The sequence below is a fragment of the Apis cerana genome, linkage group LG8 (assembly GCF_029169275.1).
Source record: "Apis cerana isolate GH-2021 linkage group LG8, AcerK_1.0, whole genome shotgun sequence".
In the NCBI taxonomy this organism is placed as follows: Eukaryota; Metazoa; Arthropoda; class Insecta; order Hymenoptera; family Apidae; genus Apis; species Apis cerana.
In genome coordinates, this window is record NC_083859.1 from 9,835,114 (window position 1) to 9,853,178 (window position 18,065).

At 39.0% G+C, this 18,065-nt stretch overlaps 1 protein-coding gene across 29 annotated transcripts in view; it reads left to right on the plus strand.

Moving 5' to 3' along the window:
* Positions 1 to 18,065, plus strand: part of LOC108002604 (polypyrimidine tract-binding protein 2) — a 429,375-nt gene that overhangs the window by 289,343 nt on the left and 121,967 nt on the right. For all 29 annotated transcript variants that reach the window (XM_062078838.1, XM_062078844.1, XM_062078850.1 and 26 more), the window contains one exon: positions 10,276 to 10,380. In XM_062078838.1, coding sequence (XP_061934822.1) covers positions 10,276 to 10,380 — 105 coding nt within the window. The remainder of the gene's footprint in view (positions 1 to 10,275; positions 10,381 to 18,065) is intronic.

An 18,065-nucleotide genomic window follows, 5' to 3' on the forward strand; every position in this document is an offset into this window, starting at 1 on the left:
ACTTTTAAATCCTCGTTCGTCCCTTTTTATTTACAAACCCACAAACTTCACTTTATCCTCTCTTCCTTCACAAATCCAATTAGTTTTAAGTCTTCATTCGTCTCTTCGCTTTATCCCTTTTTATTTTATCTCTTTCACGCATAATTTTCAATCAGATTCACAAACCTGTTTAGTTTTCTATTCGCCAATTTTAATTTCTCTTCACTTTCACTTCTTCCAGACCCACAAACCAACATTTTCTATTCCAATTAAATTCTCATTCTTTTTTTTTTTATTTATAAACCAACAAACTTTGTTCTCTCTTATTTCACACATAATTTTCAATCAGACCAAACCAACATTTTCCATTCGTTTTCTCACTGCAATTCTTAATCATCACCCACAAATCCACTTCTAACACTCTCTATTCCAATTACTTTTAAATCCTCGTTCTTCTCTCGCTCCATCCCTTTACAAACCCACAAACTCACTCAACATTTTTCATTCCCTTTAAATCCCCATTTCCTCTTCCGATAATCTTCAATCAGATCCACAAACTTACTTACCTCTTCCATCACTTTCAGACCCACAAACACCAACACTTTCCATTCCCTAATCACCCTCATCAAATCTCCTCCTCTCTCCTCCTCTTATCACTCACAAAAAGAAAATTTCACGAAACAAGATTTTCCACCAAAACCCGTCCGTCCGTCCGTCCGTCTATCCCTCGTTTCAGGTTTATTTTTCAGGAAGACGCGGGGGAATCTCTGTTCCCGCTTTGAAATTCATGAGGCCGAATGGCTTAACCGCGTAAAGAAAGAAAGTTTCGCGGCGGAAAAAGTGGCGCGCGCCTCTAAAACGCCTCTATTCGCGCGCCACGGCGTCGAGTGCTTCCTCGATATTTGAATATCCGCTTTTCGTTGAAATTAAATGCGATTGCCGCGGCTGCCGCGAGCAGTTCGGAGGGGGACGAGATTGCAAGGGTCGTCGCGGCTTCCAACCCCCTCTTCTTGTTCTACGGGGTGGAGAAACCGGAAGCGGAGAGTTGGCGAAGAGATAGTCGGCGGCGGATTCCATTCCTCGATTTGAGTGTTTGTCTTTGGCCAGGGATACGGTTCGAAGATTGTCAGATGGTTGGAATAAATTGGAATAAATGGGCGCTCGAGTGGGTAGGGCTACTCGCACAAACTTTGTTTCGAAATAAAATTCCGACCGACATCGTAAAATACCATTTCAAATAGTTACCGTTTAATTGGATTATTTCACCGACGCGAATTTCCTAACTTCGTTCGATCAATAATCCGTTTCGATGATCCGTATATTACGTGCACGTGACACTCAAGCAGAGAAATATACCTGTCTTCTCGATCGTTGATGAGAAATCTGATCGAAAAAGCCACGGTAACATCCTTTCGTCGATTCGAAGCCGGACAAGAATCTCTCGGAGAATCGCACAACGAACTTGTTGAGCCGAATCGATATCCCCCTCCTCGAGAAGAAACTATCAGCTCGCAATAACTCGATACCGATCACAATGTTCAGCCACAATCTTTCGTAAAACAACGGGTAATCTGAATAAACCGCGAAACCCGTTGGCTGGATAGGGAAACAATCGGCCCGCGATCCCTATTCGAAATATCGTCCCGAATGCGGTCGCGACGGTCCAAGGAATCTCAATAAATCACCGTTTAAAAGGGCGGATCAAGACGGTTGAAAAACTCGGTTCGCTCGAGATGAGTGATTAATTCGTTTGATGTCGAGGGAAGGATCGGCGATTCTCTTTCCACGAATTCGTGTAACCTCGGCTTTGGGTGGAATTAAAATCGTGAAATTGTTAGGGTGGTATTGTCATTGTCAAAGTTGTGGATCAAGTTTGTTTAAAAGACACGTCCTGAAAGATGCGATTAAAAAGAAGTGAATTTGAAGTCTCTTACCATTGAAATTAAAATTAGAAAATTGTAATATCACGTTGTGGATTATTTTCTCTTCTAAAAAGGCATTTGTATCGAAAAGTTGGGATATTTAATTGCAGGAATGCTTGTATCTCTGTGAAATTATATAGAATATGGCAAATAATTCCTTAACAATTATCTCTAAAAAGTTGTTTGCATTAAAGGATTAAACAGAAGGGATTGATATCGTTATTGGTTTCTGAGAATGAAACTTTTATTTAGATTATCCTCTATAATCGTATAACGTTGAACACTATTTTCAACTGCATCTTTTCTATCTTTCGAGAACTCTTTTCGTTTTGGCACACGAACAAAGTTCTAAAATATTTTATAGATTTGTTTTTTCTACTTTTTTATCACAACACTTTGGGATCACAAATGATCGAGCAATAATTTTGATTAAATTGTATTTACACATCGTTTTTATTTCATCGTTGCAATTCCGGTTCCCGATACAATATTCTTGTATTTATTCGCGCAGTTCCATTCGTTTTGTCCAAGCTAATCAGTTTTCGTTGAACCTATTTGAAATTCAGAGGCCAGTGATAATTCATAACTCAAACGTAACTGGAACAGTTTCAATCAGACCTAGAACTTTTGCTGAATTGAAACGCGGAACAAATTGCAAACAACGATGCAAACAATAACATGTGTGCATCGCGATCGTTTTCATATGCCGAAAATAATTCTTAGCTTTTACGAGATTCTAAAATTATTCTTTTTATTTACTCTTTTCTTTTTTCTTTTTTTTTTAATTTAACTCTCAATTTAACTCATTTTAACTCTGTAAAAATTAATCGCTCTTACGTATATTCCTTACTCTTGCTAACTATCTGATCAATTCTAAATTTCACTCCAAATCCAATATATTTAATTATAATTTTTCTACAAATATAAATGTTATTAGAACTAATTAATTTATAAATCGAGTTTTGCTGGCACTCATATTTATCTTTACTAGAATTAATTTCCGAATTAAACTTTCATTCATTGTTTCAGGATTATCTATTAAATTAAATTTTTATTTTTAATAATTTTATACTTTATATATAACGTCATTAATACAATTAATTTTAAAACCATAATACAATTTTTTTTAATAAGTCAATTTTAATAATAATTTTTCAACTTATTATTCATATTTTTTAATACATAATCTATAATATTAGTATAAATATTATATTAATTATAAACTTAAATATCTATTAATATTTTATTTCATATAATTAAATGTTTTTTTTTTGTTATAATTTTTATATTTTATTATATAAATATTTTATATAAAATTTATACTAATAATAAAAATTATACATTGATTAATATGAATAATAGGGATATATATATCTGAGTTGCTCACCTTTCAAATCGTATAACCGCGATCGTTGCGTGCAAACTGTTCACAGTCTGGTCGGATTCACGGCAGCCTAACGGCACAGGATTATAATTGCTTTACATCGTGTCACATACGGAAACTCCGTTTCCTGTATTTCACCCCGTGTCGGAAACTTGGCGAAACGTCAACTGCTGCTTCCCTTCCTTTTCCCCATCATCCCCCCGAAACTTAATGCTTTTCGAAACTCGATACCGATCATCCAGATTTATGAATAAAATTTACGTGAATATATTAAAAAAGAAGAAGAAGAAGAAGAAGAAAAAAGAAGCGGACGAGATCGAAATTTTATTGATTTGACAAAATTAAAACTCGTAAAAGATGGAATCCGTTGAAAATCTTCTCGTTTATCCGCCGTAAATTTTCTGTAAACCAAACGAACAAGAGAATCGGAAGGCTTGAAAGCTTAATTGTCCCCCTGCTGTGTACATAAATTTATTAATTTATCCAATTCCCTTTGCCGATGGTAATTAATCTCCAGTTGGGTATCGGTTCATACGTCGAGAAAAAAAAAAAAAAAGAAAAAATAATCCCTCGCGCTATCTGTGTGTACCGCGCAATCTAATAATTCCAATTAAAATCGACGTTGCGCGAGACAATAGGACAGGCGATTATCGAGGGCGATCCCTTTGAAGAGTATAATAATCCAATAAAAATTAATATCGAAACTTTTTACCCGATCTACTATTGTAAAAAAAAAAAAAAAGAAAAATAGCAGTGGCATCGGATTCGAAATGAAACAAAATCCAAAATTTTCTCTAACTGACGAATCTACGCATGCACACACACACATACACACATACGTGTGTATACACGGTGACGTATTTGCGCCCAGCGCCCGGAGAATTCCTCGTTTTTCAGCGTCGTTAATTCATCCCTTTGTTCCGAGCTTGCGTCACGCTGTATTAAAAAACAGAAAGAACGATGCTCGCTTCATTTGCCCGGCGATCTGGCCGTGATTCAGTTTCAGCAACAAAGCTGCCGGCTACAAAGTGAGTTTGCCGGTTTTTCCCTTCCTCCTCCTCCTTCTCCTCCTCTTCTTGCCGAAAAAAAAGGAAGGAGAGAGGGAGAGGAAAGATAATAAAACCTGGTGGAGGAAGGGGAGGGGAAAAGAGGAGGAGGGGAAGCAGGTGAAAGAGATTCTTTTCGCGGCACGCATCGTTACGCGGATAGAAACGGGCGCAAATTCGTCTGTCCGAGGGCATTTTCGAAAGAGGGATACTTTGGCGATGGAACGCGAGAAGAATTCCAAAGTTTTTTCGAGATTTTATAAAAATAATTTTTCTCCTTTTTTCTTTTTTCTTTTTGGTGAAAGCATTTTTTTTTTTAGCTTTGATGGTTCGATAAGTTGGTTAATGGAAAGATTCGTTTAAAAGAAAGAATTATTCTTGCTTTTTCATTCCCGAGAAAGAGAAATATTACTTCTAATCTCGATGATTTGTTCATCACTGTTTCGTTGTTCATTAAACGAATTATTAACCTGATTTAAACGCATTGTAGACGCGAGTAATTAAGAAATTAAACGAATTTCTATTCGACAACGATTTGCGTAAATATTAATTTCAAATTAATCGACTGCTGTACCGGATGAAAACCTAGATTAAAATCAAACCCTAAGCTAGCCTAATCTAAATCGTTTCGAACAGAAATATTTTCGTCGATAATTTTTTTAACGGACAATCAAATAAAAATGTTCACTCGGAAAGATCCGTATTGGCGAAGAAAGAATCGATATTAAAAAAAAAAAATCGGACCAAGATCGGAGGGTGGATATATTTTTATCGAACAATTAATAAAGTTCGATAAAGTTAGATAAAGTTGTATCGATGTTTCAATTTTAATCGGGAACACCGAGGGGGTTGATATTATTGTTGCCGTATCGTTAAATCGTAAAAGTATGGATCTCGACAATTTGCGAGATGAAAATTATGCGAGAGGAGAGTTGGACTTTAATTTCGATTGTTTCGATTGAAGGCGCGGATAATGGGGGAAATTGAATTTCGAGATGGCGAACGTGATGTATAGCGAGCAATGATGGGGCACGGAAATGTGGAAATGATCGCTCCTTTATATATATATATATATATGTATACATTTTTCCCCTCGTTCGTTGTTATTAAATTGCATTTAATTGGCTTTTTTCCTTTTTTTTCGTACGGTCGAGAGTACGCGGTTTAACAAAATTGAACGTGAAATAAACGTGTTTAATTGATCAATTAAAAATATGGGAGTGTAATTTGTATCATTAAGCGTGAAATTAATTAACCGGGAATTGTTTCGGGAGATATGCAGATTTTCATTTCGAGTATTAATAATTTTTTTCCTTTTTTCCCCCTCTTTCTCTCTCTCTCTCTCTCTTCAGAAAAGTGCAAAATAAAACGAATCATCCCCTCGTCGTTATATACCATATATTCCAACTTTTCTCCAAAACTTGATCGCTGAAACAAATTAGAAACGGTACCGCCAAGCTTGCCACGATGTACTAATTAAGACAAAACCTTCTAATCAACCTCATTAACCTATAGACCGAGTGTTTCGGTGAGCAGTGGGATGCATATTTAATTACGAAAGTGTTGGCCACCCGGTGGTGGTCGATAGTGGACGTCCTCCTCGGTTTCCTTTTCGTATTCTGCAACGAGATGATGAGAAGGGAGAAAGGGAGGAGAGAAGGAGGGAGAGGTTTGAATAAAAAATCGAGGTCAAAATTTCCCTACCCCATCGGCTTTGCAATTCAATGTTTTCCCTCGATTTTATGTTTATCCGGCATCGATTGTTGCTAACGTCAGTGTGTATGTGTGTATCAGTTGGAGGAAGCTTTCGTGGAAATTCTCACTCGTCGTTAACGAGAATTTTAATGTTAAATAATTATTTTCAGATCGTCACTTTTTTTTTTACGAGATTTTACGATGGACGATTCACCAAAAATCGAGATTATTCGCGAATCTCTGTCTCTCTCCCTTTTCTGGAACGAGAATTAAATAAATAATCCATTAAAAAAAAAAAGGATACGCGCTGTTTCATTTAATCGATGAAAAGAGATTAAATATCATTTATACTTTTACCGACACTCGGTAAAAACCAACGATCATATTTAACGATCGTCTCGCACTTTTCCTCTTTCAACCGATTTATTTATTTATCTCGAGATGAAGTGAGAAGGATATCCGTGCGTTCCCTGCCCGTGCACCAATCATCCAATTCAATATTAGTGACACGAGACGCGGATCCGCTCTTCTTTTCCTCGAATTTCCTTTGTGTCTCGAATATCGAATCTGCGTTCGCGGGTGAACGGCTCCGTTCGATCCGTTTTCGCCCTAACGAGCGGCTTTAATTTCTGCCCTGTTTCCGCGTCATTTGGCCGGGAGAAGAAGAAGAAGAAGAAGAAGAAGAAGGGGCCAGATGAAAATCACGACAGGCTGACACAAATCTTCCGGCTCATACAAATCTTCATTCGGTTATCTGCCTGGCTGGCTGCCTCCCTTCGTTCCCTCTCCTCTTTTTTCATCTTATTTTTAGATCACCTCTTTCCTCCCTTTTCGCATTTCTCGAGAACGAGGAAAATTGGCGATACGATTGATTTGGACCCGATTTTTTTTCATCGATTTAATTTAAATTTCGTCCTGTCTCATCCTCAGTTTTTCTCGATTTCGGAATGAAATAAGATAATATCGTTATCGTAGAAATTGATTTTTGAATCAGAAACTTCTTTTCACGAGGTGGTTCGTGGATGATTAAGAAGAAAAAATCGGTGGACGCATCGGATTTCATCCAGGATCTTATAGCATATAGTTACACTCGAAACAATCAGCCTTTCGATCCCTCTGGTTGACCGTGCTGACTCAACCCAGATGTCGATCACGATCCATTTGCCTCGCCAAGGGTAACAAACTGTCCCTCCCTCTCTACATCCTGATTGCCGGCGATAATATACCTTTATATACGTATCGCGAGCGTATATACGATACGATCGAACATGATTTTCTGGTTAAAGTGTATCGGGGAAAATGAAATCGACGGACCCGATTGATCCGTCAAATAGCTCAGAAAATTGGAATTTTCCGCCGAGAGGAGAGAGAGAGATCGGGCCGCGTTTTATTTATTTCTCGCTCGAGCACGATTTCTCGAGCTGGATCGAGATCGATTTCTACTTTCGCTGTTGTAAAAAATAAAATCTTCAAACTGTGGAGAGCACTTGTTCCAAGTATAGTCGGCTTATCCTGCCTATCTTCTCGTAATTTTCCAAAGACTGCCACACGCGAGAGATCCTTTTCTGCCACCCACCTGTCCCCACAACGATACTGGAGTCCCGTTTGACACGATCCTCGAGAGCCATCCATCTTGGAAAACGATAACCAGTCCCCGACGGTGTTGCACCGTCTTATCGGTTTTCAGGACTGTCTCGAGCTAATATTATTTCACGGGAGGGGAGGAGGAGGTGGGATAGCCCATCCCCTCGAAAAAGATTTCACTTTCGTCCCCTCTGGGGTGGGACGATCCATCATCTTGTCCCGATTTTTGGAAAAATCGCGTTTCGAACGAGACGTCGTCGAGATTTCTTGCAACAGCGCCCTTATTCGAGAGCAAAGCACTTGGTAAGCGCTCGTTTGACGTGGCAAATTAAATTAAGTCTTCCAGTGAGTTCCATTTGTACGAACAGATACGTGGCGAAATAGGTAAATGGAAAATTTCAATTGTGAAAATAAGCTCTTCCGAGGGAAATTTCTTGGAAGGAGGATTCGTTTTAGAGGATCCCTCTAGGGATAAGGATCTTGGGATAATGAAAATTGCACGGAATGGAGATCAAGGGAGCCGCGAACTGGAGTCCGGAGGCGAGAAGTATCGGAGAATTTGTTGTCCCACTCGCGATTTTTGGAAAAATTCAGGATGTATGATTCTTCTGTGTAAGAGCAAGTTTGGAGAGGAGGATAAATGCCCAATCTCAAAACTCCTCCCCTGTTCACGATTTAACGATAGAGATATACCATTTTTTACGATTCGTTCAGAAGAGAGTCGGATGTTCGACGCTAGATAGCGATGAAAAGAGACTAGCATCGAGAAGAATCTTTCTCTTCCTCTTCCTGGCCAACAAGCCGGCAATTATTATTATCCCAGACCAAGGCAGTTAAACAAACTACCACTCGTGGAAACTCCCAAAAGACCAATTAACCCCCAAGAGACGAGGCATGGCACGAAATCCATTGTCCATCCGACTACGTCCAAGAAACACGGCCCTGTTAGGTCTGTCGTCGAGCAAATTGTCAAGCGAGCGAAGCGTGCCGCGTGTTTGTCCTGCAATTAATGCGAGCCACGCGAATCCTCGAGAGCAAATAACCGGAGGGAGGCAGGAAGGGAGAGGAGAGGAGGCCTCGGATCGTGTTGCAGCTCGGACGTGAAATTGCTTTGTCAAGCGTCCGGAGACCCTTCCGAAGGGACAGCTGGACGATCGTGAAACCGTTTCGTGAGATCCTCGCGACGAAAGGACGAGCGAAGGGAGAGGATCCTTGGCATTTCGATGCGTCCTTCTTCTTCGTCTTGTTCGATGTGGAGAGTCGAGGGTCCAATTTCCAAATTCGGGGTTTCAAGGGATTTCGCGAGGATTATTCCGCGAAAGCTATCATCCTCGATCGATTTTGCCAATTTTTCTTTCGTCGAAACTCGTGTGAAGAAATCGTTCGATTCTATTTTCGAAAAATAGGGGGGATATAATTTAGTTCCAACGATCGATCTTGTCCATGTGATCGGAGAGAATGGAAAGAAGAATTGGAGGGAATCGAGTAAATTTTCTTTGGAAGATAATTCATAGATTAGCGGGTTGTAAATAGTAATCCCAGTTAAGAGATATCCAACGAATCTATATATATACATACAGGAAACCCTCTTCTTTCTCATCGTAAGAGATTCTCGAGAAATTTTCTTTTTTCCCGAGTGTCCATTTCCTTTTTTCTTTTTACAAACCACTCGATCACCGAAGAAACATCCTAGAAAAAGAGGGATCCAATTTCTTAATTTTACACATTGTTTAGAAAAATGATCCTCCCCCATAGATTGCAGCCAACGAGAAACGATTCCAAACAGGAGGAAAAAGGGCCCTCCCATCCGTGCATATCCCGTGCGATCTTATCGAGCGGCAGCAAAGAGCGAAGGATTATTTCCATAAGTATTCGTCAAAGGACCTCTCCTTCCCTCCCTCCCCCTCCCACGAGCGAGTCGAGTCTTTTCTTAGGTAGCTCGCGGCGTGATCCTTGCGGGACTCTTTGATCTGCCATTCTGTCTCTCGAGCGAGATGACTGGCAGCGCCACCTCTCCCCGCTCCCAGCCACGGGCTTATGAATTATCTCGCGGCGAGCAGCGGGTATTTTCCCCGGTTGAAAGGTCGCCATACTTGTGTGCCCGAGCCGTTGCACCGAGCCTCTACTTTACTTTACGGGGATCGGATCTAGGAATCGGGCACACGCGCGGATATCCTGTTTATATGTCGTCGCGCTTCCTTTGAGGGATCAACTCGTGGAATTAGAGCCGGGGAGGGGGTCTTCTGATCCTGTTACCGCGGAGAATCGACGGTTAAACGTGTTTACCGGAGTTGGAAGGATTTTAATAATCCACCTTGGGACCGGTGTAGCCGGGGAATCGGTATGGTTTCTTGGTGGAGAGGGAGTTTCAGGGAGTTGGAATGGAGGAGGAGAGGGGAGAGGGAAGGGGTTTCTTGGGATATGGTGGAATTTTTTTTTTAAGACGATTTGGGGATGAGCATGGTTGAGAATTGGATTTGAATTAATTTTGGTGTTTATTTAATCGTGGTATTGTTTATCGTTCTTTGTGTTGTATATTTTTAACTTTCAGTTTTTGATATGTGAATAAATAATAAGGATGGTTTTCTTTTATTTATATAACGAGAGAATTATTATTGTCGAGCGATTTAATGTGTTAAAATTTGGTGGATTTTTCTTGTTTCAGAGGGGTAGCGACGAGCTTTTGTCGCAAAGCGGAGCAGTCAGCAATGGTGCTGCAATGAGTCCACAACCACATCACGCGGCCGATAACAACAATGACGCCAAGAAGGTAAGTGACGAATATTCGTTTGCAGTTAATTCGATTTTTACAATATACGAAAATTTTATAAAAATTCTTTTTGATAAATAATTGCTAGGAAATTGTTTTCTTCTAACGAAAATTATTCTTTAAAGATCGCTCTGCTCTTTCCTGAAGAAAATTTCCTCCAAAAATTCCTCTTTTTCCGATAAAAGTTTCTTTTGCAACAAATATTCCCTCAAAAATTAAATTCCTTTCAAATTTTGATTTCCCTCTTTTTTTTTTCTTTCCACCTTCGCATTGGCGAACAAGAAACCGAGCTAGATCCGATGGAAATTTGGAGATGCATTTGAAATCGGAGCAGAGAGGTGCCAGATCCTCTGACCCAGTCGTTCTTCGGTGAAAAAATTTTAAAACGACGAAAAACTCGCCAAAGCGACCGGATCACTTTTTCCTCGCGCAGTCGATTATTTTTCAAATTCTCTTTTCTTTTTTCGTCAAGTTTAATTACTCCAACATGGTTAATCCAGCAAACTTTATGATACAACGTCATCAAAGGTGATTTGCAAAGATTGAGGGAGAGTTTGATAAAAAAAAAAAAATGGAAGCAGTTATCGAACAGTTTTTGAAAGCTTTGCCTTGTGATTGAATCTGAATTTTTATTCGAAAGAATCTTTTATTGCTCCATAAATTCTTTTTAAAACTTCCTTTCAAACATATTTTTTGACACGGAATTCCTAAGTATTTCGTATTTCTTTTACGAACGCATGTGTTTCGCTCGATCACGATAAATGCACAACAACGAGAGTGAACAATTTACGATATAACAGTCGATATTTCATTTAAATTCAATCGTAGAATATTACTATATAGAGAAAAGATATTTTTCAATACTGATCCTTTAATATCTACGAATACAATTTATCTATATTTTACGATTCGATTATGAAAAATTCGCCCCGAAAAAAGGTAAACCAAAGTGTAAAAAGGACTACTTCATTCGTTTCACGGAAAACACGTCGTACGAAAATTCGTACCCTCCTCGTATCCGAAAGCTGAAAATACGACAGGATTAACCAATCGTTCCGTGTCTCTGTCGAAAAATCGTATCTATTTTTCACTGTCCCCTCTGGAAATTTCCAACTATGACAGGTTAGCAAAAAAAAAAAAAATATATATATATATATCACTCGTCAGTCATATCCCTGTTTCAACGATGTACCAATTTCTGTTTTTTACATACACGCGCGGGGGAAGCGGGTGTACAGGGTGAAAAATGGCAGGGAATTGGCATATTTAACAGAAATTAACGGGTGGAACCGCGGCTAAGTAGTTAAACGTTCATCCCGTGTCAGCCGCAAAAACTGATAACAAATTGTCTCGAATCGAGGGAAAATTAATCGAGCACACCTGTTGTTACCCCACCGATATTAATTATATACCTCTCCCTTAACAAACATTTTCCAAGACGTATGGAGCTAGATTTATTACCGAATTTCGAATTTTTTCCCTCCATTGTTCGAACGACGAATCTTTCGTTACAAATTAAGAATCGAACGATCGAATATCTGAAAATTGTCGGATTATCTGTTAAGCATCGTGTAAAAATTCTGAGACACACACTCGTTATATTTTATATTTTGGATGATTGGTCATCCAAATATGATCGAGGTTTTTAAGTAAACCGTAATAATTATTTTTTAAAATGAGAAAGTAAATGGAGAGAATGAAAAGAAGAATGATATAATAAAATATTATTATACACGTGTGTTTGAAAATCGATGGATAGTATTTATATTGTTTAAATTATTTTGTGTAAATTATTGCGTTATATCTCGTCTCTAATTTAATCTTCACGTTTTAATATTTATATAAATTGATATCTCCGGTAATTCGCTAAATTTATAATTGTTCTCTGACCCCAGCCCAATCAGATATCAATTGTGAATTTCCCATTTGAAAATGCGTTATTAACTGCGTTTCATGTAAATCAGTACTCGCTGATACGATTAATATTTCTGGATGGGTACTTGGTATATGATTAAAGAAAAAGAGAAAGAACATAAAAATTATATAAAAATTAACAATAATCGATGACTTTGATTGTCCTCATCACATACTCGCTTAATCTGATCCAAATACACGTTCTTCCGTCGCATCTTCGTCGTTCGTGTTATCTGATTTTCGTAGAGGAAAGGAAAAGAGAGGGGGAGAAATTCGTTTTGCTAGATGACCAAAAGAGAGAGGGCGAGAAAAAAGGAGAATTTTTCGATGTCGACAAAGGGAGGGGAATATTTATTATTGTCAGTCACGCGTGACGTGAGAGGAACGAAAAAATGTCGGAAGTTTAGGCGAATAGAGGCAGCTGTGTGCTCGTAAGCTCTGCGGATGATGCACGTGCACCGGGTGCATCAAAACTTGCAACCCTCGTTAATCATTCGTCCGCACGGATGGAAAAAGGAAGGGGGAAAAAAAGGGTTGTGTGTACATGGTTCAAGGATTTTCGATCCTTGTCTCTACTGCTTCTGATTCTTGATGCCTTAAAGAGAGGTGGTGCGTTAACTCGATCGATGATGCAGAGCGATTTTTCAATATTTTAAACAAAATTTTACATTTTTCCTTGTAAATGTACTTGCTTGTTGGAAAGCCAAGTTCGTTTGCTTGGTCTATCTACTTCTGTTTGAACAAGAAAATGTAAGAATTAAAATTATTAAAAATACAGTTTTACAATTTTACGTGTAATTTTGCTAACAATTTCATTCCTCGACTTCTCTTCAACAAGAGATCGGTGAAATAGGTTCTAGAAGTGACAAGAAATATTTCACCGAGCACTGTAGCTTCATTAAGGGCGACCTCGCGACGCTCTCGAGACGTTAAATTATCACTGGGCCAATTTTTGTCTAACGAATCCTGGACAAAAATCTGTTTAACGCCTGACTGATCTTTCTCGACAACTCGATCCCCTCAGAAGATTCTAAACATCGAACATCCGACCCTAACCCGACCTAACCCTTGGAAAGGAACGTCACGCGAATTTTCGTGGCCCGCTAACGATTTCGCGTTCTTTTTTCCAGTGGAAAACGGGGAGAGAGCGTGGAAAAGTAGAGCGTGTATGTTTTCAAAGTAAAAAGTTGAGGACGCGCTTTGTCACCGAATCCACCGTTGTCCATGTCTGTTTTCTCCTCTGCGGTTAACGATCCATGACCTGTCATCGTCGTCGTAAACAGTGTCGTTGTCGCGAATCTCTTGCAGAATACGCAAACGCGTATTGTCACAACGATATCCATTCTTGGCGAATGTGACGTTTTCTGTTTGGAACGAGTCGATCAGATATATAATATTTTCATGTGAAATCGATCACCGATCGGGATTGTAGTGATGAGATTATAATTAACACGCACGATGAAAACAAATGATGGGATTTTAAGTGGATCAAGAGTTTATAGAGCAAATAAATATTGGTAATCGAACGAAGGATTTTTTTGTTTTTAGAGTATTAGCGAAAAACAATTTTTGGCCGATTCAATCTAAAGCGAGAACGTTAAAAATATCTTAAAATTTCTCAGTTTTCAAATTTGCAAAAGGATTAATTACCAAAATAATCCGCGATAAAGAGAAAAGTCGGCAAAAGTTCTTGCTGTTCCAATTCTTTTTCTTTGGCCATTCCAATAACGAGAATCTTAATAAGAATAATCGAGCTCTGGAATTTTCAAATTTTCCAAAAATTTCCAAATCATATCAAAATAATAAATAATAATAAAAGAATGATTGTTTAAAATTTTGTAAAATTGTATCGAAATAATACACACGATACACAAGGAATTGACTTCTCAGCAAAAATTCTCTTTTATGGAAGGTCGACGATGACGCAAGGGTCACCATGAAAAAAAAACCAGCCCTAATATCGTGAGTGGCGTTGGCCACTCTGCTTTATTAGGTGGACAACAGGGTCCCCTTTGTCCCAGTTTCTTTTTGATGTGCCATTTTCCGCTTCGTTCCGTCCCATTATCCACAAATGGTCACTGTGACGCTCATTCGCGAGGGAGCGCGTGGATTTCACCCCTTGAGAAAGAAAGGGTTCGCGTCAAGGTCTCGTTAAAGGTGTAAAGACCCAGAGTCGATTACCGGACATTATTATTATTATTTTTTTCCTCTCCTATTCCCCTTTGAACTTCAATCGTCGCCCTCATTCCTCTCTTCTCCTCTCATGGTTTTTGCCGCCTCTGATGAAAAGGCCAGGTTGACGACCCGTGGGACGCTGGCCGCTCGACGACGTTCAAGTTGTCCAAGTTTGCCAAGTTTTCCAACTTTCGAAATGTTTCAAAGGGTGGCGAAGAATGCGAATGGCGAAAATTGTTACACCGTTCTTTTGTCATCACGGTTAAAATTAAATTTGGAAAGTTGTTGTTTCCTCCCCCGTTGAATGCAAATTCAACGCATTGAAACGAAGATTACGCCGAGGCGCGTGTTTTTGATCTTCACGCTTTCCATTATTTCTTTTTTAATCATTCGTCTCGGTTTGTTGAATTTCACGTTCTCGATCATTCGATTAATTTTATTCAATCATCATTGAATAAAATCGTCATTTAATCACTGTTTCACAAATTTTGTTCGTCGATATCTTCTATCCAGTCTGTCAATATCGCCATTATTCGTATTATATCTTATTAAATTCTATTCTTTCGACAATAAAAAGTAAAAATATGCGTACGTGAAAATAAAAAAAGAAGAAGAAGGTAAGAAAACACAATTACGACGAAAGGTTGAGAATCGTTGGAATACCTGTATAATGTCACGGACGAAGACGAGAGAGGTACGTAAACGCGAAAAACGCAATTTTCTCGCGGATGGAGGGGATGGGATAGGCGATCTATCCGGTAATTACCTGGGAGAATAGCATCTTCTAAGCAGATTACACGCAGTCGACGATTCTAAGTCGATCAGGGCCCATAAATGGCTTCCGATCTCGCGAGATCACGCGCCTATATCCCCCTTTTCACGACGCGCCACGGTTCAGCCATTTTCTCGATTAAGCCCGACGGAAGCCCGGCAACGTCTCGGCCCGGCCTGTTTCTTTCTTCCTCCTCTCTTGGCTGAAGAAAAGTCGTTTCCGGCCTGGCGAGCTAATTTCAAAAGTGCAATCTTATCTTCCTTGTCCCGAGCCCCGATCGCCGCCCCTCCGATAATCGATTGTTCGTCGCTTTTCTTCTCGATCGAATCTGGTGGAAACCTTTTTTTTCTTTCTTCTTTTTTTTTTTTTTTTTTGTAAACCAACCAGGAGTCCCTTTTCACTCCTCTTGCTCGGTTCGGAGAGGTAACTACTACTATTTTGCTCGTTTTATTTGGAAACGGGTGATTTAAGCGGGTTCTCTTCTCCTTTCGATTTTTGTATTCTAAGGAACTTAAAGGAATTTTAAAGGGTGAGGGGGAAGGAGAATGTCGATCGAAATTATATTTCATTTTAGGATATTTTAGATGAAATATTTGCGAAAAGCAAATAGCTTTTGCTCTCTGTATGAATTTTTTAACACGCTCTCGAGTTATATTGAATTAATATTAATCTAATCTCAATGCGACTGAAATCGGAAATCGAGTAGATTGTTAATTTTTAAAGCGACAAGTCTGATCGAAACTAACTTGAACTAATTTAAAAAGAATATATTATATTATAAACTGAAATATTTGCAATAACAAGTTATCAATGTATGCTATGGATAAACGAAAAAGAAAGTTAAAAGAGATAGGAACTTCGGATGTTCAGAATCCGTTGATTAATTAACCCTTAATTAACTCTTAAATCCGTTTCTCCGCCCGGCAAAGGGCAAAAGTAACGAACGAAAGAAATTTTTCAGGAATGCAAAATCGAGAAATCGGGATTATCCGCGCTAGAGTTGATGCGCGGGTGGAGGACGATGGCATCCAGGAAATCGCGGCGTGCGTTCCAGAGAACGCATTGGCAGAGAAACATTCCGACGTTGAAATATGTCAGACACGCCGAGCAGAAGGTTTCGGTCAGGTTTTACAAGTCCCTGTGGATCATCGGCCCTCCCCGCGCATTTTCTCATACGAAATTCCTCCTCCCCCGTGGATGATGGAGAAAACAATTGCGGAGACGGGCATTGCGGATCGATCTACGCGGAAATCGGTGTGCGTAGGAGCAATCGGGTGGTCGATGATAAGAAAGGAAAGAAAAAGGAAAAGTATAACTCGGCACGAGGTTCGGAGTAAAATTATCGTATCGATCGCAATCACGATAAATAAGATCCATGTGGAAGGAGGAATTGTAGGTCAGCCACGTACGCGAGCGTAAGCCGTGGTTTTGAAACGATAATAAATCAATCTGTGATAAGTTTTATTAAGGGAACACGTATATTGGGTCGTCTATTTTCCGAGCATCTGGATGTCGCTTAATTCGGACCGCCAACCTGATTTCACTGCCCTTTCCACCGCATTTATTTCAACCTGATTCTCCTTTCCAACCAATATCTCGTGACATTAGATATTTTCACCAATACCGCCCCCTCCACCGATGTAATCGGCCGAGAATGTCAAGTTATCGACATTCTAGCCCATTTTAAATCGATAATTATTTCATTAATCAAATTCCTCTCTGGCTTAATTCGATTCTGTTTGGCGATATTTTTTTAAGGGAAGAAAGAAAGTGAACCCTCGAACAATGATATAATACGACGTTTCAATTAATTCGATCGTAATCTAAGCGTTGAACGATTCGAGAAGGAAATTTTTGTTTTTGACAACGCGTGTTCATAATATTTCTTAGAAATAAGCAGCGACTGTTCCATAGCTCCCGTTCCTTTTCATCCCAAAAACTAAGAAACTCTGCCCCTTCGAAGGATCTCGAGTAAACTTCTTGCTCGAGTCATCCACCAGCTTCCATTTCCATCGATTAGAAATTCCTCAGGCAGAAAATGGCCCCACTCGAAAAGAGGAAAACCCTACTTCTCTCTCACTGCTTCTTACTACCCTCTCTCGTACGTAGACCGTCAAGTACGTCCACTCGTTCTTCTTCCTCCTCCTCCTTCTCCTCTTCTTCTTCTTCTTCTTCTTCTTTTTCAGTTTCCTTTCGCCTCGTCAGTGGCCTCGAGTTAAAGGACTCGTGGTCCACGCACAAAGGAAGCAAAGCGCAATGGCGCCCAGTAATATTCCGGATGGACTCTGCTTTTGGCTCGAGTGGCCTCGTGAATCGAACCGTTTAGATAAATTGCTTCCAGCATCCAGGTTGTGCCTTTCGTTAGCCGTTGTTCCTTTTATCTGTTTGCTCTGCTCTTCTTTTTCGTCTTTCCTTTTCTCTTTTTTTTTATTCGATTTTCGAGATTTGGTATTAGATTCTTAATACCCTTCGACAAAGGGTAATTTGCTTGATTTTTGAGAATTTGATTTTCAGAGATTTGAGAACAAACGAGGGAAACAAGAATTTGAAGAGATATTTGAAAGGTGAATTTTTTTTTATTGGCGAAATTTAATCTAGAAATTTGTGTTATTCGTATTAGGAGATTTAATATATATCATTGTTCTTTCTTTATTTTTAATTCTTATAGAATAATTAATATCAAAAAGTTCGAAAGAGAATCATTCAACATTCAAATTATTATTATGGAAATTTGAAGTTTGTAATAAAGCTTTGTTATACGATATATTTTATATTTCTAAATCCTTTTTTTTTTTTTTTTTTAATAAAAATTCTTCCTTTTCGA